Source organism: Rhinolophus sinicus, linkage group LG03 (genome assembly GCF_036562045.2).
Source record: "Rhinolophus sinicus isolate RSC01 linkage group LG03, ASM3656204v1, whole genome shotgun sequence".
In the NCBI taxonomy this organism is placed as follows: domain Eukaryota; kingdom Metazoa; phylum Chordata; class Mammalia; order Chiroptera; family Rhinolophidae; genus Rhinolophus; species Rhinolophus sinicus.
In genome coordinates this window covers 26,920,564-26,947,716 of record NC_133753.1, presented here as the reverse complement: position 1 = coordinate 26,947,716, position 27,153 = coordinate 26,920,564, and the positions used below count along the sequence as shown (strand labels likewise).

The 27,153-nt window shown below is 42.2% G+C and overlaps 1 protein-coding gene across 2 annotated transcripts in view; it reads right to left on the bottom strand.

Annotated features, from left to right (window-relative positions):
* The window catches only part of MAP3K9 (mitogen-activated protein kinase kinase kinase 9), a 74,581-nt gene that overhangs the window by 14,549 nt on the left and 32,879 nt on the right, over nucleotides 1–27,153 (bottom strand). For both annotated transcript variants that reach the window (XM_019733342.2, XM_019733341.2), the window contains exons 3-8: nucleotides 17,632–17,812; nucleotides 9,001–9,149; nucleotides 7,884–8,059; nucleotides 3,462–3,702; nucleotides 1,779–1,901; nucleotides 527–680 (exon numbers count right to left, since the gene is read on the bottom strand). In XM_019733342.2, the coding sequence (XP_019588901.1) occupies nucleotides 527–680; nucleotides 1,779–1,901; nucleotides 3,462–3,702; nucleotides 7,884–8,059; nucleotides 9,001–9,149; nucleotides 17,632–17,812 (1,024 nt within the window). The remainder of the gene's footprint in view (nucleotides 1–526; nucleotides 681–1,778; nucleotides 1,902–3,461; nucleotides 3,703–7,883; nucleotides 8,060–9,000; nucleotides 9,150–17,631; nucleotides 17,813–27,153) is intronic.

Sequence of the window (27,153 nt, the reverse complement as noted above, 5' to 3'; positions counted from 1 at the left end):
CCACTCTTACTTCTCAGCAGATGTTTTTAAGGGGAAGAGCCAGGTATAAGGGGAACGCTCAGGCAGAACTCTCTATCTGCTTAATGCTTGGAGTACTTGCTACTCTGACTAGGACACCTTCAGGGGTCAGTGAACGATAACTTGTGGGCTACATTCTGCCTGCTACCTGTTTTTATAAAAACTGTTACTGGAACACGGCCATGCTCATTCATTTACGTCTTGTCCATGGTCTATGGCCGCTTCTGCACTACCACAGTGGAGTTGAGTAGTTACAAGAGACACCACTGGGCTCACAAAGCCTACAATATTTATCATCTGGCCCTTATTGGAAAAAGTATGCCGACCCCTATCCTAGGAGATTCCAGGGAAAAAGGAGATTGGAACACTCTGTGGTAAAGATCAAGAAGCTTATAATTTCTCAGAAAGGAGTGAAACACACAACAGAGAAAATGCTATTTCACATCATAGTTGAAAACAGTGCACCCGACGTTAAATGAGAAAGAATTTCCCATCATCTGGATCTTACCCTTCGTCTCCTGAGGCAAGCTCCTTCTGACCAAGTGTACCCGGCCCCCACGTCCGTCCTTTCTTCTTGGGGGCCCTCTTCTCTTCCTCCTCCACTTCCTCCTTCGGGAAGACTGAGCTCCGGCCCCAGGTTTTGCTGCTTTCACCTGGTGTCACTGTGAATAACAAAGGTTGGATGGGATCTGAAAAGAGACACAAAGAGTCCCCCCATAACTAGCCTCTACCCAAGCAGGCAGACACACACACATGCACACGTGCGCACACACACGTTCTGTGGGGTGGAATTGGGGGTGGGGTGGGGGTGGGTGGGGAAGTAGGTGGAAGAGAAAAAGATAAGGGGTAAGGAAGATGTGGAAGTCCTGAAATTTGGTAAGAAAGTGCTAGAAAGGAAGAAAATGAGGATTTCAAGACTGTGGAGAAGGAAGTTGGAGGACAGGGAAGGAATAGGCCTAGAGAAATGTAATAGATAAGAGGTGGAACAGTCCTCAGAGATTGGTACCTGAGAGCAAGGGCTGAAACCCAAATGCTTCAGAGACTTGGCTTATACCACAAATGAGTGAAGTGAGGGAACTGAGGCAAAATGCAGGGCATGTAGAAGCTGCCGTGAGTTCCAGCCAACAGTGGCCACATGCAAAAATGAATCCAATGACTTAGTTTCAAGGAAAGCCAGAAATCCAGCGTTTTTTTTGATGATTTCTACCTTTAAATTAGGGAAACTATTTCATTCATACACACACATGCATGCACATGTGTACATGTATGTGTATGTATAAATTCTTTTTAATAAACACTGCCATAAAAATAAAATTGGTCCAGATTTGGCCTATCATAAAATATTTGGCAAGTTTCCCTAGGACTACACTTTGAAGCCACTCTTCCCTGGGAAGCATGAACAGAAGAAAAACAATGATGCACCAAATATGGCAGAGCTCACAAGGTTCCCAGGCCACGGTACCAACCTATACGTGCATCACACACCTGTTTCCAAATTGCTTCATACCCACAATGCCCACATACCCTTTTTCTGGTATCTGACTAAGAGCAAAAGGTAGAGGAAGCAGCAGTAAAACTAATGGAGGGAGACAAGGGGAGGGCTCGGTTTGCGTACATATGTGCATGTATATACACATTGTCGAGAAGAGGTGGCAGAAGTTATGGATGGAGCAAGCCTGGACCAGTCGGTGGCTGGACAGAGTAGGGGACAGGTGCCCCTGGTGTGTTCTGGCCCCAACTAATTTGGGAAACAGTCTCACACTGGATGGCTCGAAGGCGAGGAATGATGGTGGGGCTTGCAGGAGGACTAGAGCGGCTGTTGACGAGACTCTTCCTTTTATCCATGGTGGGGGAGGCCTGTACCGTGAACTTGTGCTGGAAATCTGCTTGGGGGGAAAAACAGACACATGTGTATGCATTAGAAGTTTCCCATCATCAAATTCATGGGAAAACTGACACTTCCTGGCAGGCTTGAGGGACAGGCCCCCATTTCCTGAGAAGCTCCTTGTTCACCTGGGAAATATTCTGTTTTAGAATCCTCTTGCTTTCCCAACAGACAGTAGGATGGCAAGATGAACGCACGAGGAGAAGGAAATTCCTCATCTGAGTGAACGCCATTAGACAGTTTTCATAAAGCTGTCTGTATAATGTATACAGGTGTAGCAATTACATATTTAGAATAGTCATTTTTAGTTCAGGAGAGCTAATTATTCTAGGAAATCCAACTTAAAATTCTCCATTTCATGTAATCTAAGCATACGCTTCCTCTTCTCAGGGACCAAAGCAGGCAGACTAATGATTATCGCTCCGCGCAGGCAGAGCAGGGTAACAGCAACTAGTCCTTGGTGGGAACTCAGCGGAGTGAGGGACCTGGGATGAAAGGTCCAAATTCTGACATATTCCAAAGGCAGTTACAGCATCGCACCAGGAATGTACAACTTACAGCTATGAGTTTCTGAGTTTCATTCTCCTCATTTATCAAAGAGGTATTATAATTAGACTGTGAGTTGACACCTATCTCCCTACTAGACTGTGATCTCCCTGAAGGTGGGAACTATTGCTTTTATATCTGCTTCCCCCGTATGCTGCGGTATGCTGGCACATGCTATATGCTCAAGAGGCGCTTAAAGACTCTGTTACCTGAAAAGAAAAAAAATGTACAACCGGGAAACCAGTAAACATGTCCCATGAACACATTCACTGACTTTCACTAAATGAATTCCCTTGTCTGTATGTAAGCCACCAACCTAGTGCTTAAAATCATCCACTTCTGCTCCTGTTGTGTCACGTTTCCTTGGTTCCTTGCACTTCTGATAACCTTGCTTCCTGGAGGCCTTACGGACTCCGAATACAGTAAACTCTTTTTATCTACATAAACACACGCTTGAGCACACATCTCTCTCTATGGGTACACTGCACCCCACAAGATTCTAATTCATAGTTTCATATTTCTTAGAATTTTCCCAGGGCTAAAGATTCTACAAATGTACTCATATTCAGCTGATGTGTTTCTGAAAGGGTATGTGTAAATCAAATTCTTATATATTAATCCTCATCTCAACTGCATGTAGAGAACCAATTATTTCAAGAAACCCTGAGATGAGTTATTTCGTGGAGACTAGAGTTCACTTGTCTCACACATACACACCCGGGAATTTTTCCCCCCCAATTACATGTTTCCTCCTCTAAGTTCACCTAAAGTGAGATGTGCCTATGTGAGCAACCATGGACCATCAGGACCATCACCCTTCTCTTCCCTTCAGTCACACTCAAAATTTCCCCTGAAGTGGGTAGCTTTTCAGCAGCCCCGTCCTTCCATTGAATAGAATGGCTCTTTCCAAACCAGCTTGTGTTTCCAAGCTCAGTCCCTGGCTCCCACTAACCCCCGGCCACACCAGCCCCTTGCCCCGCTCCCAAGTCCCAGCAGGTCCCTGGCCACTGACCAGAAGGGAGGCTGATGCGGTTTCCGTCCTTGAGCTTCAGCCGGCTCTTCCTGAACTTGCCCTTACGTTTCTTCACCCGGGGCTTCTCCTGGCACAGCTGGTGGATGATGACATTGAGCTCCCGCTCCAGGATGTCAATCTCCCGCTCGGCCAGCTCCTGCTCCCGGCGCCGCAGCAGCTCCTCCTGGTTCTTTTGCTGGAGCGCAGCCTGTGTCAGCTCCTCCTCCCAGGTGCGGAGCTCCTGTGGGGCAGGTAGAGCCATCAGAGAGAAGAGTGGGGCGCTCAGTGCAGAGGGGTGAGGCCCAAGAGCCCAGAGCACTACTGCGCACAGCACCCTGGAGAGCACTCCTGTAATGCCCCATACTTCAAGTCCCCGGTGGACAGGAGGGCTCAATAGCTAGTAAATGAAAACCTGACCACCTGAATGGTGGGGAGAGGAAATCTCAGAACAGCCATACTGAGGATACAGGTAGAGTAGCCACAGGCTAAGCCCGGGGGTCAGAGGCTCATAGTTCCCAGTTGCTCCTTGATTATTGATTAAAATTGCCTGTGACTGAGGAAAAAATTGAGGGCTTGGGTAGAAAACATATGTATTTAAATTTTACAGACTTGGTTCTATTTTTGTTTGCCATTATAGAAAATATTTTTTTAAAAAATCAGAGCCAACTTAATGTGATCTAGCTTTAAATGTGCCCATTGTAAATGAATCACCCTCCCACATCAGCTAACATTCAAATAGAACTATTTCCAGGGTGGCTTTTCAAAAGGTATGTAAGGCATGTTCACTGGATGAGTGAATCCACAGAAGCACGAGGTCTAAATGCTTATCTTATCTTAAAGCCAAACCTTTTGCTCTGGAAGGATCATGATAGCACAGCAAAGAGAAGAGAGAACATTTCCTGAAGTCTTTGCCAGACACTTGCTCTAGAACTACTGCCATGTTAAGGGGGCAGAACCTCTTCCCTGCCTCCCTGTTTTCCTTCTGCATGAGCTTATTATAAATGAACCCACCATGGAGTCTCTGGGAAGAGGCGAAATATGGAATCAGGAAATAGGAGATAAAATAGGAACACATAAAGCATGTGTATAAAATTTTAAAATCTGGACTCTAAACTGTTAACAATGGTTACCCGGGACCTAGGATTGAAGTGGTGTAGGGGTAGGGAAAACTTAAGAAGCTTTCTTGTCAGTAACCTGAGAGAACCATGTCTTTCAAGTAGGAAGCTTCTTCAATAAAGCCAGAGCATGGGGTGACCAGTTAGCTCAGTTGGTTAGAGTGCAGTGCTCTTAACCACAAGGTTGCCAGTTCGATCCCTACAAGGGCCACTGTGAGCTGCGCCCTCCACAACTAGATTGAGACAACTATCTGACTTGGAGCTGATGGGTCCTGGAAAAACACACTTAAAATAAGTAAAAGTTTAAAAAAAAAAAAGCCAGAGCAAAATTTCTGTGGTTGAAACTTAAAATTCTCAATGAAATGTTCCACCAGAAGAAGTCATTCTGGACTAAAACAAAATACAGTGGTACCTCGGTTTTCAAATGTAATCTGTTCTGGAAGACCGTTCGAGTCCTGAAACGTTCAAAAACCGAGGCATGGTTTCCCTATAGAAAGCAATGCAAAATGGATTAATCTATTCCAGACCTTTAAAATCAATCCCTAAAACTGTAAATTTAGCATGAATTGTACTATCTAATGATACCATAGATCCATAAAATTTACGGCGTTCATAAACCGAAATGTTCGTCAATGGAGATGTTAGAAAACCGAGGTAACACTGTACTATAGAAAAAACAACCTACAGCTATAAAAAAAAAAAAAAAAGGTATGCGAACACATAGTGGGGAAGCTGAGCAGCAGGTAGAGAGCAGAAGAGAGAACAGAGACAAGATGAGAATAAAATATTCTGATATTAGTTGCTTTTCATTCGAGTTGTCCTCCATTCCCAAGAGAATATCAAAACAACCATAAAAGTGATAGAAAGGAGATAAATCGAGAAAAGGATTACACGTTGAAAATTGTCTGGTACGTGGTAGGTGCTCAGTAGTTGCTGAATAACTGTTGAGTCAATGAAATATGAATGAATGAATGAATGAATGAATGAATGACAAAGAAGAAGAAGGAAATAGAAAATAATTTTATAAATGCAACCCTTCTTTATGAGAACATAAATTCATCACAACTATCTGTGAGATGAACCTGAAGGTTTGAGCTTCTTCTTTGATGAAATAAGCCCCAAACAGATTAATTATGCACCCTCCAAATCATTGGCTTCCCTGTCCCACTACTTTGTTTTCACCTTTGGGAGAACAAAAACATAAGGAAGAGTCAGAAAAGTGATTCTGAGTTGATTGATTTGCTGTTAAATGGGAAAGCTGAAAAGTTCAAGCTCATTTCAGCCTTCCTGAATCCTCTCTCCTGCATGCCCTTGTCTAAGGGATGGTTTGGGTATAAGATCCTTCCTTTAAGGGAAGTCAAACCCCAACCCAGAGACCAATCCATCGTCACAATACCTAGAAGCAGTAGGTTGAGTCAACCCAAAGAATGAGTTGAATCACATGGGAAACCACGACATCCCTGGACTGCTTGCCTATGGTACCATATACCTGGAAAACCCCAAATATGGTAAATCCCTTTCTTGCGAAACACCTACTGGGGGATCAACCTCATAGTATACAAATCACATGTTTCACATACAATGATTTAAAAGGAATCTCTCCAGAGAGAAAACTCATCGTTCATCTTACCCTCACTTGCCCAACTATGAGCCTTATAATGGAGAGGCATTAGAGCATGGTGGTTAAGAGCAGAGACTCTGGAACAAAGTGCCTGAATTGTGGCCTTGGGCAACTTAACACGGGCATCAAACGTGATACGACGTCAAAAGCACTGACATCAGAGGGTTGTATTACGTAAGATAATTAGCTTATGTAAGAATTCATATAAGTGACTTATAACAGAGTATGTCACACAGTACATGCTCTGTAAATGTTAGCTATTATGAGAATGGGCTTGGCTTTTCCTAGTAACTGCTTACTGACAAAAGCCAACTTTCATTTTTCTTACTGGCTGTTACTCTTATAATTTCATCAATCAGAAGAAATAACCAAGAGTCAGTGATTCAGTAATCTAAAAAAAGGCTAGCAACTTGGGGGTTCTTCTAGCTGGAATAGCATTAGTAATAACAGGAAGTCTTTTTTCATCATTCTGCTCAATGGTCAGTGCAGGTTCACCCCCTTCCCTCACTACGCCCTAAAGATTCATCATAGGCTCCCTCCATTCTCCTGTAGAATGCTCGTTGACTTGCCAAACAGTACCAGGTTTAGAACTGCTATGTTGCATAAAAAGTTTACTCTCCTCAAATAAGCTCCAGGAATGATTCTGAATTCGTTTGTTTAGGGAAACAATAATGATACGGGAAAGCAGATGGCTCTGGAATCAGAAGATCCAGGTTCAAGATTCTGATTCCCCACTTACTAGGCAAGTCACTGACCCTCAGCTCTGAGGAGAAGGAGATAGTTAACACCTACCCTACATGTTGGTCGCAGGGGCCATAAGACTCCTGGATAAAAAGGATGAAAAGGTCTCATCAGAACTTTCAAGTGAAAGACATATACAATTTTAGCTACTATTATTATCATATTGCTTCCCAAATTCCCATGGTGGGGAGTGAGAAGGGAACAAGTCTCTATATGGGCATTCCTCCTGTCCTAGCTGTAGCCCTTATATTTAGTCCTGTACCTACCAGTGATTTGATTAGCTTCGCCAGTATAGACACTGATTGCTCTCTAGACACTCAGGGCATAGGGAGGGGCCACTTAAGGAATGGCTCCCAAAACAAAAAGGTGGATCTCTAGTAGACTAAGCGTCTCTGAACCCCGCTAGTTGGTTTGGGCTTTCAGCCCTTTTCATAAAAACATGAAAAATGCCAAACAATTTCAGACCCATGGTATTTTTAGTCCACATTCTATTTCTAATGGTGATACCAAGACACTGGCAAGATGTTCTGGTAACTGTTCTCAATGTTGAAGTATCCTTGTATCAAGTTATCCCCTCTAGGAGGCCATTACAAAACCAAGAAACCTTTCTAGAGCCCTGTCGTATATTCAGCTGGCAGGGTGTGACACCCCACTGGTACTTGTCCAGTGGTGCTCTTCGTCTGGTTTGGACAATGCAGTAGATACCCTCAAGGAGAGCTCTGGACTCATGACTCCCCCTACTTAATCCTGCCATATCCCCAAAAGACAGAAAAAGTCTATACCATTTCAGGACATACCTGAGGCCTGGAGAATTCTCTCCATGTAAAGCCGGAAAGGAAAGACCTGCCCTGTTATCGCAAACAAAGCCAGAATGTAGTCTTGTTAGGCCCAGTAGAGAGGGTCTACGGATTCAAACCCTGCATGCCTTTTTCTTTTCTTTCTTACCTTTTCTTTGGCCCTGAGTTGGTCAAACATCTCCTGAATCTCATGTTTCCAGTCGTCCTGCAGGCAGTGGAAGGAGTCCTTGGGCATTTCAAAGAAACCAGACTCCTCTATGGTAGTTAGCTGGTCCAGGATACTTGTGAAGGATGGTCGTGAATGGGGGTCGGGATTCCAGCAATCTTCATGGAACACGCGAGTAGACAAAAAGCATGAATGGCCAGAGGCAAATGTAAGACTTTGGATATCATTTGGCCTCATTTACCAGAAAATCACCTCTTATTTCTCCTTCCAGAAACAGAGATGGGATTTTTGGAAACCACAGATAGGGATTAAGAAGTAAAGCAAGCTGTCCAATATCATAATCATAAAGAGTGAATTTGGAAATAAAATGCAGCAGTTTTGCACCCATCTGATTCTGATGGTTGATTTAGCATAAAGATAAAACAAATCCAAAGAGTTCCCTTGGGTGAAGCACGACTACCACAAGTTATCACGTTATTCAGGACTCTAGTCCTCACAGTGGGTGACTATTACACCTCGGGCCTCACTTTCCTGCAAATAAATGAGCTACCCTGCCCCACCTCAATGAGAGGTAAGGGTAAGAAGCAGTGGAGTGGGCGTCAGGAAAAGTGAATTATTTCCACTTTCACCTCAGCCGCTAACTAATGGAGGGGCCACGTATCCACTTAACCTCTCTCAGCTTTGGGTTTCTCACCTACAAAAGTATCAGATTTGACGAGATGACTTTTGGAGTTCTTTTCTTCTCAGATACTCTTTGTTTCTATATGTAAGACACTCAGAGGTCTTGCAGTAAAAGCTGCTCTACTTTTTTATTTTGTATTTAATAATAAATATACTGAAGTACTGGATAGCGGGCTTTAGTTACTAAGTTAAGTTCTATAGTCGCTGGAGACAGAGAGAAGGAACATCTGTGACATCAATGTAGCAGGGTGCTGGCATCGTCTTAAAGCAGCTCTTCCCATGGCCCACAGGATTCCTCCTTGAGTGACTAATACTTCTCCTCTGCCAGTAAAGGATCCTGCAGAACTGGCCAAAACCTATCAAGTGCCAATAGGAAGGTAAACCGTGTCCAGTTTTGCTCTGGCCACGGGTCACTTACCTTCCATGAGTTTGGCAAAAGGTTCTGGGCATGTAGAAGGGATGGGAAGGGCGAGCTTGTTCATGGCCACTCCATAAGCGACCGCTAAGCCATCGATTCCTCGGAAGGGCACCTCCCCAGTCAGTAGCTCCCAAAGCAGCACCCCATAGCTAAGGAAAAGAAGACAGAAGCCATGTAATAAACCACATGTGCACCTTCATGGAAATAGCTCATGAGGCCTTGCTGAGCATCCCACATTGTCTCCAGCAGGTAGGGAGACTAACAAAATAGATGTACTAATGTAATAGAAAAGGGAGACCATAAGGCCTGTTGGCTGAAAGCAAAAACTCTAGAGTCAGGCACACCAGGTTGCAAAGTCTTGCTTCCCAAATTCCTTATCTGTAAATGGCAAATAACACTAGCATTCTCACAGGCTGCCATGAAATTAAATGAGCTACTCTAGTGTTTAACTCAGTGCTCAAGGGCCACAGCTATTTTGTTGTTGTTATTGTTCATACAATAAACTGGAAGAAGAAATATCCTCTCCAGAATACAAGTACATTGTTTTCTGTTTTAAGAAAACTTCAGCTTTAGTCACAAATACATTATTTTAGCTTGAGAAAAGTAGAGAGCTGACCACCCAAAACAAACAGATTTTTCTCCTGTAAAAGATTTCTGTAATGCCCACTAGGCTGCATAGATTCCTACCCCCATCAGCGTGAGTGAGTCCTTAATGGAGACCTCTGTCTAATTCAAAGGGGAACGTTTCACACGGGCAGCCTGCATCAGTGGAGCAGATCAGAGCGTCAGCTGTGAGGACTTCAGAGTTCCCTCCCTACCTTTCACGTCCACACAAAGAATTTCTTTTCAAATGTCCTGGGAGTCAGGGAAGGTGGAGCACAAGGCTTAGCAGAATAATTATTCTAAATTCACCATCAGAACTAGGCAAAATCATGTAGCATTCAATCCTTCCAGGAATAAGTCAGGACAAGAAAATGTCAGGCCATGAACATTTGGAAGAGTGACTCTCCTTATATTTTCAACACAAACCTCAAAAATGTTAATATTCATCAGTGGCTTACAACTCCCCCCAAAATCATATTAATTTAAAAAAAAAGAAAACCCATTATCTAGTCAATCATGGTACCTTGTATGTGTAGGGTGCTAAGTCGTTTACAAACATCATCTTGAATCCCTACAACAAACCTGCAAGATAAGTTTTATCATCATTTTGCCGATGAGGAAAGCAGATAGGTTTAACAGCATAGATTAAGGGCATACACAAAATAAGTCATAGTGGACCCTGGACGTCTTCTCAGTTCTTTCTCTCTAGAGTGCCCTTTTACCATTTCTCTGCTTGATAAACTCTAATCATCTTTCAAGATCTGATTCAAATGCACCACCATTTACTCATTCATTTTAAACATCTACTAAATATTTACTATGCATCAAGCTCGATGCCAAGCCTGGGATACAGGATAAGACACAGATCTTATCTATAGATTCGTGAGAGGAACAGAAAAAAAGCAATTAGAATACAGAGAAATAAGTCACAACAGAGATACTATGAAAGCACAGAGGAGGGTCACCCAAACCAGACCAGGATGGAGGCGGGACATTGCTAAACCTTGAGCTAAACCTTGACTGCTGAGTGAACAGCCAGTGCTCCAGAGATAGAGATCGAGCACGTTCAAGGGCATGAACTTGCTGTCAAAGAAGCCCAACTGGCTTGGCATGGCTCCAAAGAGCAGCAACGTGCCAACCAATGTGCCAGGGCACCCTGGGGGATCCCTGGGTGTACCCTCTGAGTAGCCTGGCCAGTCTCCTTGGACAATGGCTTTATCCCAGTAACCGCTCCAAATACGATTGCTTTCTTTCCTTATCTTGACAGAAGAAAGCCTGGTAGACAATTCCAAGTCGTGTCTTGTCTAGACAAGGAGTTGGATTTTAGACTGAGACTGATGGGAACAATTGGATATTTTAGGAAGCCTTCCCTGACACCCCGGTGTTACTCAGCCTTTGTTTGGGCTGTCAGGTATTATAGTTGTTTGTTTACCAGCCTATGGGCTCCTAGAGGGCAGGGATAATAGTTTTTAATTTACATTCTCAGGACCTTGCCTAGACTTGGGTACACAGTAGACACTCATATGGTGAGTGAGTTTGTGGATGGGTGTGGGAGTGAGTGCTTGGTCAGATGGTCCTGCAGACTGCACTGGGTACCCTAGAATAAGCCCTGAAGACCAGCAACAATTGCATTATTGTACTTCCTGCCAAGCCTTTAATGTGACTCATCCAGGCACTGGTCATGCTTTGCAGCTTCTACCAAGTGGCCTCTAGGAACTCTCAGCACTGCTGACTAGATTCCTACGTTAGAGCCACTTTCATCTTCAGTTGTCTGCTCTTGGCACTACCGCCCATCTCCACCCTGAGGAACAGAAACCCAAAGAACTTCTTTCTCCCATCCAGGCAAAGACAAATGGTGTCTGAACCCTAACCACCTGGAAAAATACTAGAGTGTTTTCAAGATCCAAATATGTGTCCTATTTGTGTCCTGGCATCTCCTCTGTGGTGGTTTTCACAGGGAACCCTAAGTGGCCCATGGAGTTGTCTCGGACCACCTGGGAGAGGGAGGAGCCAGGGACTCTACCCCTCCCAGCTTCAACAAGGGCAGATCTGCTCATACCTGGCTTGTTTCTTTGTTCGTCAGCATTCCATTCCATTTGAAGGGCTCTACAACTAAGTGAAATGGGAGAGCTGATGCTCAAGTGGGGCGGGGGTGAGGGTGTGGGTGGGGGAAACTGCTGCTCAAGAAAGATTTAGACAAACTTAGGTCAAATGCCTGCTTTACCAGTGACCAGCCAGGAGAGCAAGTTCACTTCTTCAAACATCAGTTTCCTCATCTGTACAACAAAGACAGCCATCCCTACACCAACCTCACAGAATAGCTGCAAGGGAAAAATAACAATTACTCCTCATCCAGGAATGACCATCTATGGCTAGTAAACAGTGTGTTTCCCCTTGGAAAGGACCTGCAATGAGAAAGTGTCTGGTGAGAGGGAGAGCCCACCATGGCTGGTGAGAGCCTTGCCGAGGGACACAAGCATTCAGGTAAGAAGCCTTTCTGGGGATGACTAAACCAGGCAAAGTTTTCGTCTGCCAATGTTCCTCTTTATTTTTGTAACAGAAGGTGGGTGATATAAATGAAGTCTTGCATTTCTTTCGCAGGAATAGAATCCAGGAAAGGAACTGGAGAAATACGAGTTAGATGGGTCTGAGCTGTAGGGAGACGTGGGCGGAAGCCTACCGATTTACCTCAGATTTAGCCTACTTTGTTGCCCTCCCAGTACTGAAAAGGTCAAGAGGTTCTTTCAAGACCATTTACAAGCAGCCTGGAAGGACCAGCTCAGCTAAAACATAGCCGCGGAGTCCCTTCCCCCACAGAGAACCATCAGCTCCCACGGCGCTGCCAATGACTCCCCATCCTCAGAGCCAAGGCGGGAACCCTGGGAGAATTCACCCTTGTGTCAATAATTAGCCACCTCCAGAGGTGTGGTAATCCTTCCCACCATTTGATCAGAGGTGGGGGAGGGGTGTTTCCTTCTTTTCAAAGTAAAGGAAAGCATCAGAGTGGAGAGCAACCCTTCCCAACAAAAGGCATGGCAATTCTGCACCTGTGCTGGACCAGGACTGTTTTCCTTATTAACCTGCGTTGTCTCTAAGACTACCTCAGGGGTCCACACTCTGAAAGGAGACGGTGACCCTTGAATGGGCTCCTGCACTTGGTAATCAGTTGTGACCCCAAAGACAAATGAACTATATCATATGTAAAAACACTTTGTAAATTGTAATGTACAATTCTTGTACCAGACCCTAACTCAAAATGATGACACACTTATTAACATACATATGTAATACATACATTAATATATTTATTGACATAATAAATATTTATTGATGGGGTAATAGGCTCGTGCTGTATTATATTTTAAAAGTAGCTTACAGGGGTGGCTGGTTAGCTCAGTTGGTTAGAGCATAGTGCTAATCACCCCAAAGTTGCCGGTTCGATCCCTGCATGGGCCACGGTGAGCTGCGCCCTCCTTAAAAAAAATAAAGTAGCTTACAAAACAGAATGATCCCATTTTAAGGGATGGGTGGATGAGCACGTGTACAGGAATAAATGCACCAAAATATCAATGTAGGTTATCTTTAGAAGGGGGCTATGGGTAAGTTTCTTTTTCTTTTTTTGTTTATACGTATCTTCTAATTTTTCTATAGTGAACATGTTTTACTACTGTAATTTTTAAAGTGATCAGTAAAATGCCTCCATTTCATCCCACACACAACAGGCAAATGAGATAAAAGATGGACAGCATTCAGCATAGAGACTAGCCTTAAGCATTTGTAGGCAGGAAATACTGTTACCAGTGTATGTGTATTGTACGTAGAGCAATGGACACATGATTTCTTGTGGTAAAAGTGCGAGATCATTTGAGCCACTTAGGCTTGAGGAGGGAGGGATGAAAGTCCCATTTAATGGGTTTAATAGATTATGTCCTAGAAAGAATTGTTGCAGCATGGAAGTTAAGAAAGCTGGAATGGAACAGGGTAATATATGTTTTCAAATGACATTCATCAACCAAACTGAGTTAGGAGGCTTAAGTCCCAGGAACAATTTTAAAATAGAGACCAACTGGCACAGTAGACCATGTGACAAATTCCAAGACACCTCATCCAAAGTGCTGTTGATTTGGAGTTTACCTCCAAGCCAGTCCCTTCAGACAGCAGAATTATTTCATCAGATGCCTCTCACCACAGGCTCCTCAAGCCTGCTTTCAGGATCTGTGGCTGGAGGGCAAAACCTGCAGGTTAGTCTTGGAACAAGGGCACTTTGGGTAAAAGTTGAAAGGCCCTTCCTTGTTCCTTCCATGATGGACAAAGCCCTGCAATGGCCTCGCCCTTCCTTGCCTGGCATTTCTATCACTATGAGAAGATTCTACATGAGGCATTTGGGCTTTCCCTTCCCACTAAGAATGCACCTGGATAGCAGAGGCAACTCTGCCCAAATCACTGTAGTAGCAGAAATCTTTGGAGTATGTGACAACAAAAGCTAAATGATTTCAGGGCCAACCTGGAGGAAGAGGCTAGCAGGAATATAGAACGTAGAAAACAAGCATGTTACTGTGAAGTCATGATTTCCCATGAAGAAAGGAAAGATGAAGTTGAATGTGGCAAGTGGTTGATTGTTCCCCCAAATCCACTTTCTCCTCCTTCTATAGTAAGAGTTTTAGCTGGGCACACAGTTGCCCAGCTAGAGCCTACATTTGTCTATTTCTCTGGGAGCCAGGCGTGCCTACGTGACCTAGAGCAGGCAATGGGGAGTGCACACAGGAGACGTGCACACCTTCTGGGTCGTCTCCAAATTAAAGACGAGCTGCTTGCCATGAAGAAACTCTCTTTCCCCTTTTCTGCAGAGTATAATGTAGAAGTAACAGACACTCAGTTGCAACCATTTAAACAAAAACAATGCACTGAAGGACGCTGAAAGAACCTAGGTTCCTGAATGATCTTGAAGGGCACAACTGCCCCACCAGCCTGGACTGGCTGGACTACCCCTTATTATAAAAGAAATACACTTCTATGTTATTTAAGCCACATCTGTAGGCTCTTTGTAATAGCAACTTAGCTTAGTTAACATATAATATTAACTAAGCTCATTAGTCTATGGTCAAGCAATGAAAGTATTAGGTTGATACATATGAAACTGCTAGTTTTGTACGTCAAAACCAGTTGAGTATCAGTATATAGGTCAACCCAATGAGATCTGGTCAGTTACTTTAAGTAAAGGAAAACGATTTTCTTCACAATAGCTACTTTGCCCTGCAATTAACGTGTAATGAAATGAGATTCAATATACAGAAGGTACAAAACATCTGAAAGAAATTAAAGGAGGCCTAAATAAATGGAAAGATATCCCATGTTCATAGATTGAAAGGCTTAAGATAGTAAGACTCTTCAAATCTGTGATTTACAGATTTAATACAATCTTTATCCAAATCCCAGCTGCCTATTTTGCAGAAATTGACAAAATGATCCGAAAATTCATATGGGAATGCAAGGGATCCAGAATAGCCAAAATAATCTTAAAAAAGAAGAATAAAGTTGGAGAACCCACACTTCCTATAAAACTACAGTAATTAAAACAGGGTATAAGGGTATAATGATATAAAGGTAGACACTTAGATTAATAGAGTAGATTGAGAGTCCAGAAGAAAACTGTTACATTTGTGGTAAATTGCTTTTGACAAGTATGACAAGGCAATTTAATTTGGAAGAACAGCGTTTTCAACAAATGGTACTGGGACAAATAGCCGTATGCAAAAGAATGAAGTTGGACCCCACCTCATACCACATACAAAAACTAACTCAGATTGGGACAGAGACCTAAATATAAGAGTTAAAGTTATAAAATTCTTAGAAGAAACCATGGGTATAAATCTTCATAACTTTGGCTTAGGCAATGGTTTCCTAGATATGACACCAAAGCACAAGCAATCAAAGAAAAAATAAAGTGGACTTCATCAAAGTTAAAAATGTTTGTGTTTCAAAGGGTACCATCAAGAAAATGAAAAGAAAACCCACAAAATGGGAAAAAATTTTTTGCAAATCATATATCTTGGAACACAAAATATATATATATATATATCCCTTGGGATACAAGGGACTCGTATCCAGAATGTATAAAGAAGTCTTTCAACATGAAAATAAAAAGACATCTATCCCAATTTTTTAAATGGCAAAGGATTTGAATCAACATTTATCCAGAAGATATAAAAATGGACAATAAACACATGAAAAGATGTTCAACATCATTAGTCATTAGGGAAATACAAATCAAAACAATAATGAAATACCACTTAATATCAATTAAGATGGCTAGACTCAAAAAAACAGACAATAACTAGTGTTGACAGTATGTGGAGAAATTGGAACCCTCATACATTGCTATTGGGAATGTAAAATGGCGCGGCCAAGGTGAAAAACTCTTTGGCGGGTCCTCAAAAAGTTAAACATAGAATTAACATATGACTCAGCAATTCCACTCCTAGGTATATACCAAAGAGAACTGATAACATATGTTCCCACAAAAGCTTGTACACAAATGTCCACAGCAGCCTTGTTCATAATAGCCAAAAAGTGAAAACAACCCAAATGTCCATCAGCTGAAGAATAATGAATAAACAAATTGTGGTACGTCCATAAGTGGAATATTATTCAGCTATAAAAAGAAGTAAAGTTCTGACACATGCTACAACATGGATAAACCTTGAAAATATTATGCTAAATGAAAGAAGCCAGTCACAAATGACCACATAGTATATGATTCCATTTGTAAGAAATGTCCAGAATAGCCAAACCTATAGAGACAGAAAGTAAATCAATGGTTGCCAGGGCAGATTAGGGAATGACTGCTAATAGGTATAAAGTTTCTTTTTTGGATAATAAAAATGTTCTGGAAATAGATAGTGGTTGTACTGAATTGAATTGTGGCCCTAAAAAATTATATCCATGTCTCAAGACCCAGAATCTTATTTGCAACAGAATCTCCCCTAGAGTCTCTGGAGGGAGCGTGGACCTGCTGACACTAATTTCAGATTTCTGGCCCCTGGACTATAAGCCACCAGGTTTGAGGTAATTTGTTAAAGCAGCCCTAGGAAACTAATAAAAAATGGTGATTGGTATAGAGCTTTGTAAATTTACTAAAAACCATTGACTTATACTATTTAAAGGGTAAATTTTATGGTATATAAATAGTATCTCAATATAGCTTTTATTTAAAACACACACACACACATATGCACACACAAGCTCACTTTACAACACACCAGGAAGCAACAACTTCATAGACTGAAGTACAATGATAAATTATAGTCCTTCCTTTCGCATACCACGGGGATGTCCCTGTCTCAGCCATGACGATGCGTGCACTGTGGACGCTCAACCTCCCCTCAGTGGTGACACGATTCTTAGACACATATCCTTGTGACCTCTTGAGCTGACCATTGTTAGGGGGGTGGCTGGTCTAATCAGTGACTCTGCAGTTCTGGATGCTGGGGATCTGTCTTTTTCCATTTCTTTATCAGTATTCAACAGATAGACAGAGCCTTGATTAAAAGGTTAACTGGTAACTGGAAAGGATACTTTCCAGCCCACCAGGAAAAAAGCGCACAAAGAATACTTATCAGCCCAAGAGCTTACAGTGAGGACAAGTCCAGCAGCCATAGCCACTGTTGCGAAGCAAGCCAGGGTGACCCTGAGGAAGGTCTGCAGGAGTGACTGAGTGCCCTCACCATCCTACAGTCGGAGTACACATTGCCCCTGGCATCTACTGATCTTCTCTAGGAAGAATCACTACCACAAAGGGGTCTGCATAGAGGTGGTACCTGCCACAGCACTGGAGGAATTGCTGGTAGATGAAGGTATTGGAAATCGTCCCCTGGCAACATGGGAATTAGTGTAGATTGCTCTAAAGGGGTCACTTATACCTAGTTGGGGTGCCTGGGAGTCTATGCAACTTCAGTTCTCCAAGTCCTGAAGTATGTGTGCAGCCAAAACAGACCTGGGGAACACTGACGCTGTACCTATGGCCCTTACCTCCACACGTCACTGCCCTTGGAAAACATGGAGGCACGAATGACTTCGGGTGCCATCCACGCATATGTCCCTGCTGCGCTCATCTTGGTGGTTCGGTGCCATTCCCGAGCCAGGCCAAAATCAGTGATCTTCAGAATCTTGTTGCTCAGGTCTCCATTCTCCACCTTCTGGAGGATCAATACTGGGCAAGGAAAGGAATACAGAAGAAACCAGAGAATCTGCATTAATCACAAGGAAACCACCGAATACAGAGCCCTCTTGCCATCTGCTGTCCTCTCCTGCAGGCTCCATCATGAAGCTACCGTGGAATGATGGTAGGAACCATCATTTCTTAAACATATACAATATGTCCATTTTCGTACCAAGCCTTATATACACATTATCTCTTACCCTCAGAACAGCCTTATGTGATACGTACTATTGCCATCTCTGTTTTACAGATGAGGAAACTGAGTTACAGCACCATTAAATACATTTTCCAAGGCCATGCAACTACTGTGTTTCCCTGAAAATAAGACCTAGCCAGACAATCAGCTCTAATGTGTCTTTTGGAGCAAAAATTAATATAAGAGCCGGTCTTATTTTACTGTAAGACCGAGTCTTATATAAGACCAGGTATAATATCATATAATATAATATAATGTAATATAATATAATACAATACAATACAATACAATATAATATATAATGCCAGGTCTTATATTAATTTTTGCTCTAAAAGACACATTAGAGCTGATTGTCCGGCTAGGTCTTATTTTCGGAGAAACACGGTAATAAGCCAAGACTGAAACCCAGGCAGCCTGATTCAAGAGCCTCTCTTAACCTTTATACCACACAGCCCATAAAAGGAGCTGCGTGTGATGTCACAGCTGACCCTTCTGACGAGCGGCTACTTGGGCTTCCTATTGCCAGGGCACCCCTGGATTATAACCTCTCTTAGACCACAAAGAATGGAGGTACACGTTGGATTTTCAAGGTTTCAGTATCTATAGAGTTTCTATGAACCAATCCAAGTTACTTTACTTAAGCTCTTAAGAAAACACATTTCTGGGCACAGAGATTTCCCCTTAACCCAGGAACTCGCCCCTACCCATTGAGAACTGGCTGATAGGGTCAGAGGGCCCACATATGTTCTCTGTGAACATGGTCCAGGAAGGAGGAACTAGTACACTGAACTAGTTATACTCTGGGCCCTGTCTCCCAATTTCTAACATCAAAGCACCGAAATGTGGGAACCATTTTGGCTTTCCTAGGACAGCAGCTGAGAAAATCACCTCACCTATAGGATGGTTCCAGCGATAAGTGTGCCCTTGTGGGAGCCAATCTCCCCAAAAAGAGCAAAAAAGCTAATTGACTAAAGTCCTGTAAGCTATGCCAAGGAACTGTGCCTATGTGGGTAGCCAGTGAGCTCCTTGAATCTGTGGAAGCCAAGCCTCCATTTTCAAAAGTGGGATGGTTCTGAAGGCGCTGTACAAGCACAACCTCTTATGGGCCAGATACTGAACCACCTGGAATTCAGAGTTCTGTACACGGGATTTCAGGAAAGAAAGCAAGATTCTTTCTGCCATTCAGAAAGCAGGGGAGGGGGTTAGGGCACAGGCCTTAGGCAGGTCCCTCAAGTCACACAACTGTACTTTTCCTGTCCACCCCCCACCAGCAAATGTCCACTGAATTGTTACCATTTTGAAGGACGTGGGTCAAAGATCTCTATGTCCTACGTGCTTCTCAGAAAATAATCAGTAAAGAGGGATTACAAACAGCTACAGAGCTGGAGGCACAAAAGAAAACAGTGCCAGCCACTCCCTAGATCTAATGAACTAAGTCTCCTTCCCCCATATCACACCCCCCTGACACACCCCTCCCGACTCCCAGCCTCCAGCATCCTGGATGGGTCCAGGCCTCTGACGTTTGGGTGGATTAAAAACAAACAAACAAACAAACAAACAAACTTTCTCTATCTCATCTAATAACAAAAATCTTTCCAGATTCTTCTATGTCTCTCTCCTCTTCTCAAGCAGAGACAATGGACAAATATGCACTCAGGTTGTTGACACTAAAGGAAAGAGACACTAAAGAAGCCCACCATTCCCTCTACAGAGGGCGCCATCAGCTGCTACCATTTCTCTCTGAGCCGTCCTTAAACCAAAGATTCAGGGGAAACATGGTAATAGCCTACAGAACCAGTTGGGTTCAGTCCAGTTACCCCAAACTTCAGGGTGGCTGAGACAGGGTACAATGGGCAGGAGGATAAAAGTTTCATGGTACGTAGGGAACCAGCTGAGCTTCCTCAGGTTCTCTGCCGGAAGGGGAAGCACAGAAGTTTACATTCTGTTATAAAAAAATAGTTTAGCAACTGAATGACAAATTGAAGATGATTTTTAAAATAGACTAGTCTGTCAGGGGATGGCGGAATGATGGAGATGGGGCAAGAATAAGTCCAAGGTCAGTCTGGCTGAATCTGATTGCCTTTATATTGTGCAGGTCCAGCCCAGTCCCACCTAATCCCCACTAACTACCCTCTGCTGCCTTACACCAGGTGACCTCAAACATTTATCCCAATAGGCTGGGCCCCTGAAGGCATCAGAGTTAGAAATCTCTGGCCTGGGGTGCTGTACTCAGCCAAGAGGAAAGGTTGTAATCAGAAGCCAGCTAGTAATCCTGGCAGATGGCTACAGCCAATGATTCTCAATAATGGTGTCCTGACATAGTGGTATCAACTAAGCACTTATTACTATTAATAATTATGGTAATTAAGTTTGTGAAAGCTTTACTTTTCTTGTAGTTTTTTTAATTGAGATAAAATTCACATAACATAAAACTAACCATTTTAAAGTGAACAATACGGTGGCATTTAGTACAGTCATAATGTGTTGTACAACAACCACCTCTGCCTTGTTCCAAAATATTTTCATCACCCTTATAAGGAAACCCCACACCCATTAAGCAGTCATTCCCCATTTTGCCCTCCTCCCAGGCCCTGGCAACTACCAATCACCTTTCTATCTGTGGATTTTCCTATTCTGGATATTTCATATAAATGGAATTACATAATATGTGACACATCTCGTTATTGCACTTAGCACGTTTTCAACGTTCATTCACATTATAGCTTGCATCAATATTTCATTCCTTTTTATAGATGAATAATGTTCCATTATATGTATACGCAACAATTTGTTTATCCATCTGTCCATTCATAAGACATTTGGGTTGTTTCCATCTTTTGGTTATTGTGAATAGTGCGGCTATGAACATGTGTCTACATATTTTGAGTACCTGTTTTCAATTCTTTGGGGTGTATACCTAGGAATGGAATTATGAGGTTATATGGTGATCCAATGTTTAACTTTTTGAGGAATAGCCAAACTGTTTTCCACAGGAGTTGAACTATTTTACATTCCCATCAGCAATATATAAGGGTTCCATTTTCTCCAATCTTTACCATACTTATTTTCCTTTTTCTTTTCTTTTTTTGGGGTAGCCATCTAGTGGATATGAAATGGTATCTCATTGTGATTTTGACTTCCACTTCCCTAGTGATTAATGACGCTGAGCATCTTTTCATGCCCTTGTTGGTCATTTGTGTGTCTTCTTTGGAGAAATGTCTATTTGTTGTTTGTCTTTTTGTTTTGAGTTATAAGAGTTCTTTATATATTCTGGATACTAGACCCTTATCAAATAGATGATGTACAGATATTTTTTCCTTTCTGTGGGCTATCTTTTCACTTACTTGATAATGTCCTTTGATGCACAAGTTTTTAATTGAGATGAAGTCCACTTTATCTATTTTTTTCTTGTATTGCTCATGGTTTTGGCATACTATCAAAGAATCCATTAGCAAATCCAAGTTCATGAAGATTTATATTTACCTCTATGTTTTCTTCTAAGAGTTGTATGATTTCAGCTGTTATACTCAAATGTAAGTCATTCATCCATCCTTGGTTAATTTTTGTATATTGTATGAAAAAGGCATCCAATTTCATTTTTCTGCATTTGGATATCCAGCTGTCCCAATACCATTTGTTACAGAGAAAAGATTTACTTTTTAAAACAGAGTGCAACACAATTCTCTCCCAACACACTTTCCTGGGTGGGAGAGAAAGGTTATACTCACGGAAGCTTACTTATCTGTATCACTGTGGTGAGCCCACTCCAAGCTTCTACCACTGACAAACAGCTGCAGAAATAACAAATTATTGTGCTTTCCTTCTTGGAAAATTTAAGAATATTTTATCAAAATCTGGTGAATTCCATGAAAATGTACTGTGGAAACCTCACCTCTCATGTGATGGGGCAGTGGAACAAATGCTGTAACAAGTCCAGGCCCAAGTCAGTGGGCCCTGGCCAGGGTAAGGGAGCAGAGGGGAAAAGATGCATTTGAACTAAAAAACCTAGTGATTAATTATATAAAGGGACTTGATGGAGAAGAGATAGGTCTTCAGCCTTTCAGACGTGGCTGACAAGTAGAATGGTGGTGACCTTGGGTGAGAAGACACAAAGCCCATTCGAGGAAGCCAAGATCAGCTTGGGACATAATGGGTTTAGACTGACAGTAATAAGAGTCAGTATGGAAAAGGAAAAACAACAGACAATTTAAATCCCAGGCTCGACACTCTCCCTGTGACCCTGCACAAGTTTCATATGCTCTGCCCCTCTATTCCTGCTTCTATAAAACGGAGATAAAGATTACAGGCGAGACAATAATGAAGCACCTAGCAGAGCGCCTGACACATAAATAGGTACTCAGGACACTACAGTTATTATTATTACTGTTATGATTAAGTGTCTTGCACGTAAGTGGAAACCATAGGACTCAGCACTCAAGGTATTGATGTGGGAAGCCCGGCAGTCCCTGACACATAATAACCATGCAATAAATTTTTGCTGTATCAATAAATAAAATGGTTGATGAAATAATGATAGCTACCCATTATCAATCACTTACTATGCAGTGACACGATGCTCTTACATGACGCATGTAAAGAAGTTCACATACATCACCTTAGTTAATCCTTAAATCAAGTCTATGAAGTAGGAGCAATTATTTTCTGCATTTTACCTATGCTGAAACAGACACCAAAAGCTTACGTTAGTGAGGGATGGAGATGGGATCCAAACCCAGATCTTTCTTCAAGTGCTGTGCCATCAGAGGACAGAAAGGAACCCCACTGATCTTTAAGGCTTATCTCAATTTCTGCCTGGTCCCTAACCTGTCTTTGATTAGCTAGTCTTCACTGCTGTCCCTTCTCCTGAACGATTCCTTCAGCACCCAAAACCAATACCACGCGATTTAACACAATTTACTTCTTTTAATCATTTCTACTACTGCACTCATGTGTCTCATCATTTCCCCCAGAATGTGATGGAATATGACTCCTAGAGGGCAAAAAAACCTCATTCTCTTTCTTCTGGAACCCACACCATCTCCACTCCAGGAGCCAAGCACAGGGCTGGGCTCTTTGAAAGAACTGAGCCCTCACTGGTCCCTTATGTGACTGAAGGGCTATCTGTGCATCATTCTCAGACTGTTCATTTCTCCGTCCTATTGTTGCCAGGTATTGGGGAGCACCTTCCCAATATTACTGATCACTAAGGAACTAAGGGGAGCCAAGTGTGTACCAGGCAGGATGACGACTCTGGAGAAAGACCAACATCTCAGCCAGGGTTCACTAGTGACTAACACATCCAGCCAGTGCCAGGTGAGGTAGGGGAACACAAGTAAAGGTAAGCTGGTGACTGTGCCCTCAAGGACCTTCCACAAGCTATACAGAAAGATACATGGCAAGACTGAATACATGGTCAAAGACCACGTGTGCATGAACAAGGACCCAGGTTTCACTACAATCAGTACGGTAGTTACAGTTGTCCTAACCTCAGTGACTGAAAGCCATTATTCTTGATTATTTCCAGATCAGGACACTGCCTATATACCATTTACTTAATATTTTTCTTTAAATTGAATTTTTAAAAAATTAAAGAAGAAATTTAATTTCATCACTTTAAATGGAAAAAAGAAATATTCTAATATTAGGTAACCTGTACAAATAAATACACCGAAAATAACTTATTCCGTTTCATTAGATCCCACTACTGGCCAAAGTTCTGAGCCCAAGGCCTGCTTTCTCGGTTAGAAAAGATTACTAGTGTTAGAGAAGAATCAAGGCAAACTAGCACTAACGTGAACCCGATCCTCCATGAATCTAGAGCGGTTGAATGACTTTCTATGGAATTGAATGGTATTTAACACAGACCACCATCTCCTGCTAGGATATCAGAGAGAGAAATGATCACGTCATTTGGCTGGAGGCCAGGCTTTCAGTACTTGGAGAGACTATAGAGACTGTTCCGTATGTCTTGATGGTAAATGATGATTTATCTTTTGGAGACTTCTTATTTATTATTCATCTCCGTTAGCACAAGGGGCTATGATTTGCTAAATGCTCACCTTGGAGCAAAGGCTCCCATCTGCAGGCCTTCATTTAACTCAAATGATTCCCATCACTTCTTCTAGGTTAAGCAACTAGTCTAACTCTGTTTTGAGAGTTGTGTTTTGCTTGGTTTAGTCTTTTTTTCAAGCTTATGTTCAAATGTATATACACATAGAAGAGTGTATAAAACATGTATGTATGGTTTAAAGAAAATAAGATGAAAATCCAGTCCCTTAGAAGCTCTGTGTGTCCCTCCCTGTCACATGCCTTCCCTCTCCCTAGACATCGCACAATCTTGATTTCTGTTATTCATTCCTTTACTTCTCTTTGTAATTTTACCACCTACATATACATCCCTAAATAAGATGCTGCTGAGTTTTGCAACAGTGAGCGAGACCAGCACAAATGTAGCTGTGTGTACTAGTTTCCTAGGGCTGCCTTAAGAAATCAACACAAATTTGGTGGTTTAAAACAACAAATTTCTTGTCTCACAGTTCTGGAGGCTAGAATTCCAGTCCAAAATCAAGGTGTGGGCAGGCCCATGCTCCTCCACAGCTCTAGAGAAGAATCCTTGCCTCTTCTAGCTTCTGGGGGCTGCCTACAATGCTTGGCGTTCCTTGGCTTAGGGAAGGCCACGAAACTCCAATCTCCCTTTGGCCCTCTGCCCTCTGTGTGTGCATCTCTGTCTCTTCACATGGCATTCTCATCTCTGTGTTTCTGTATCCAAATTTCTGTCTTCTTATAAAGGCACCAGTCATTGTATTAGGGCCAGTCCTCATCCAGCACGGCCTCATCTTCACTTGATTATAACTACAAAGACCCAATTTCCAAATAAGATCACATTCACTGGTTAGGACATCAATACATCTTTTGAAGGGGGACATAATTCTACCCAAAATACTGTATAACAGTAAAAATATTTCCTTTGCAAGATGAGGCCTCCCAGAAGGGAATAGCTAAACAAAGTGTTGGTCATGTTCCCAGAGAATTGCCAAGAGTCCTTCCTTGGAAAGGCGGTAAGCAAAATCATAAATGAGCCCTAAAAAATTGGGTAGGTAGCCACAGTGGGGACACCTGGCAGTGGAGGCGGGGGGGAGGTGCAGATACCGGACACCATCAGGAATATGGTTGGCGGAGTGAGCTGCTCTGATTTTCTATTTCTAAATTCACTTTGGCCTGCCTCTGGTTCTCAGGGTTGGGTACAGAAAACACTCTGTCTATCCAGTTAGCAGAGCAAGGAGGGGTGAGCAGGAGCCTCACCAGCACATGAACAAGACAGCCAAGTGCAGATGAGAATCCGGACCAGGCTCCCCCAGGTAGTCAGTCCTCTGGTGGAATGGCTAGAACACTGGCATAGGTGAGTCGGTGGTGACAGCCCTAAGTCACATTGTCGCAGCCAAACTGCTCATCCTCTATGTCTCGTGCACAGTCGTTCTCCTGAGATCTTCCTTTATGGTCCTCAGGGGTTTCCCTACATCTGTCTCCTATGTTATTTCCCATGTCCTGTACCCCACCTTTTTTTTGCTGGTTTCTTCTCTTGTTTTGATGGTGTGTTCTCTGGTAGCTCCTTACAAAGAATGTATGGAATGCATTTTGTTGTTGTTGTTAGAAGATGTTTATCTTCTATCCCCATAGGTGGTATAAAAATGATTGGAGATTTTCCTTCATAATTTTGAAAAGCATCATGCACTATTTTCTTGCTTCCAACGTGGCTATTAAGCCCCAAGCCTTTTTGCTTCCTGATGCTCTGTATATGACGTCTTTTTCTTACAGGAAATTTCTAGTCTCTTCTTAAACCCCAGTATTCTGAAATCTCAGAGGGATGCACCTTGGGTAGAAACTTGGTGAATACTTTCAAATCTGAACACTCATGTCTTTCAGTTACAGGGAATTTTCTTGAAGTATTTTAATGTTAATTTCCTCTCCTATATTTCTCAGTTTTCTCTTTCTTTAGAAACTCTATTCAGATATTGGTCTTTCTAGACTGGTACTCCAATTTTCTTATCCTTTCTCTTCTATTTTTTCCATCATTTTTTCTTTTTGCTCTTCTTTCTGAGACATCATCATTTTACCTCTAACCGTTCCCTTGAGTTTGTCATTTCCCTATCATGGTTTTAATTTCTAAGAGAGCTCTTTTTTGTTCATTGATTTTTTTTTTAATTGAATGGCAAACACAAACATAGCTGTGTAAAAGCTGTTTTTCTAGTGTGGGTACAAAATCTTTTCTTTCACCCAAGTGTATTACTGATGGTTCTTTTTTATTTCTTTGTTTTCTCCCAATGTAGTTTGTTTCAGCTGCTTTTTCTATTTGTCCTTTGGTCTCTAATGTACTTCTGCTCAGAATGATAGTAATCCTTGATTGTCTGTTCATGATTAAGAACCAAATTGTGCTTAGGTTTTAAAAAGGAAGCCCTTGTGTTTCAAAGGTACATACTGATATATTTACCCAAAAAAATTACATATATATGTATATACATGTGTATGTGTGTGTGTGTGTGTGTGTGTATATATATATATATATATATATGTATGTATATATATATATATATATATATATATATATATATATATATATATACATACATATATATATATAGCAGATTTCCTTCAAAATAATCAAGGGTAGGCAGTAAGTGGGGTGACAGAAGAAACAAGATAAGCTCCGAGTTGGTCACTGTTGAAACTGAGTACATGGGGGTTCATGATGCCAATTTCCCTTACTTGTGTTTTTTTTTTTCCATAATACTAAGTTGGGGGGTATCAAAAGCTGAGTAGAATCTCTAAGCACATAGGAGAAACATCAGCTCTGAGCTTTGCTGTAGGGATATCCAGGTAAGTCTAGACAAGAATATCTGAGGCCATTTCTCTTGAGCTAGTCAGTAATCTTCCAAACTGCTAGGAAAATAAAGGTCTGGTTGCCAGGCATGAGGAGGGCGAGGTGGTCTCAGAATGCAGGCTTCAGTAACAAACAGTGACTTCATCTCCCCCCTTCTAAAAAATAAAGTACCCATACCCTCCATGTGCTTAGAGTCCTGCAGTCCAGAAACTGTTTCACCCTCCAAAAGGAAAGGCAGTCAAATGACTGCATGGAGTA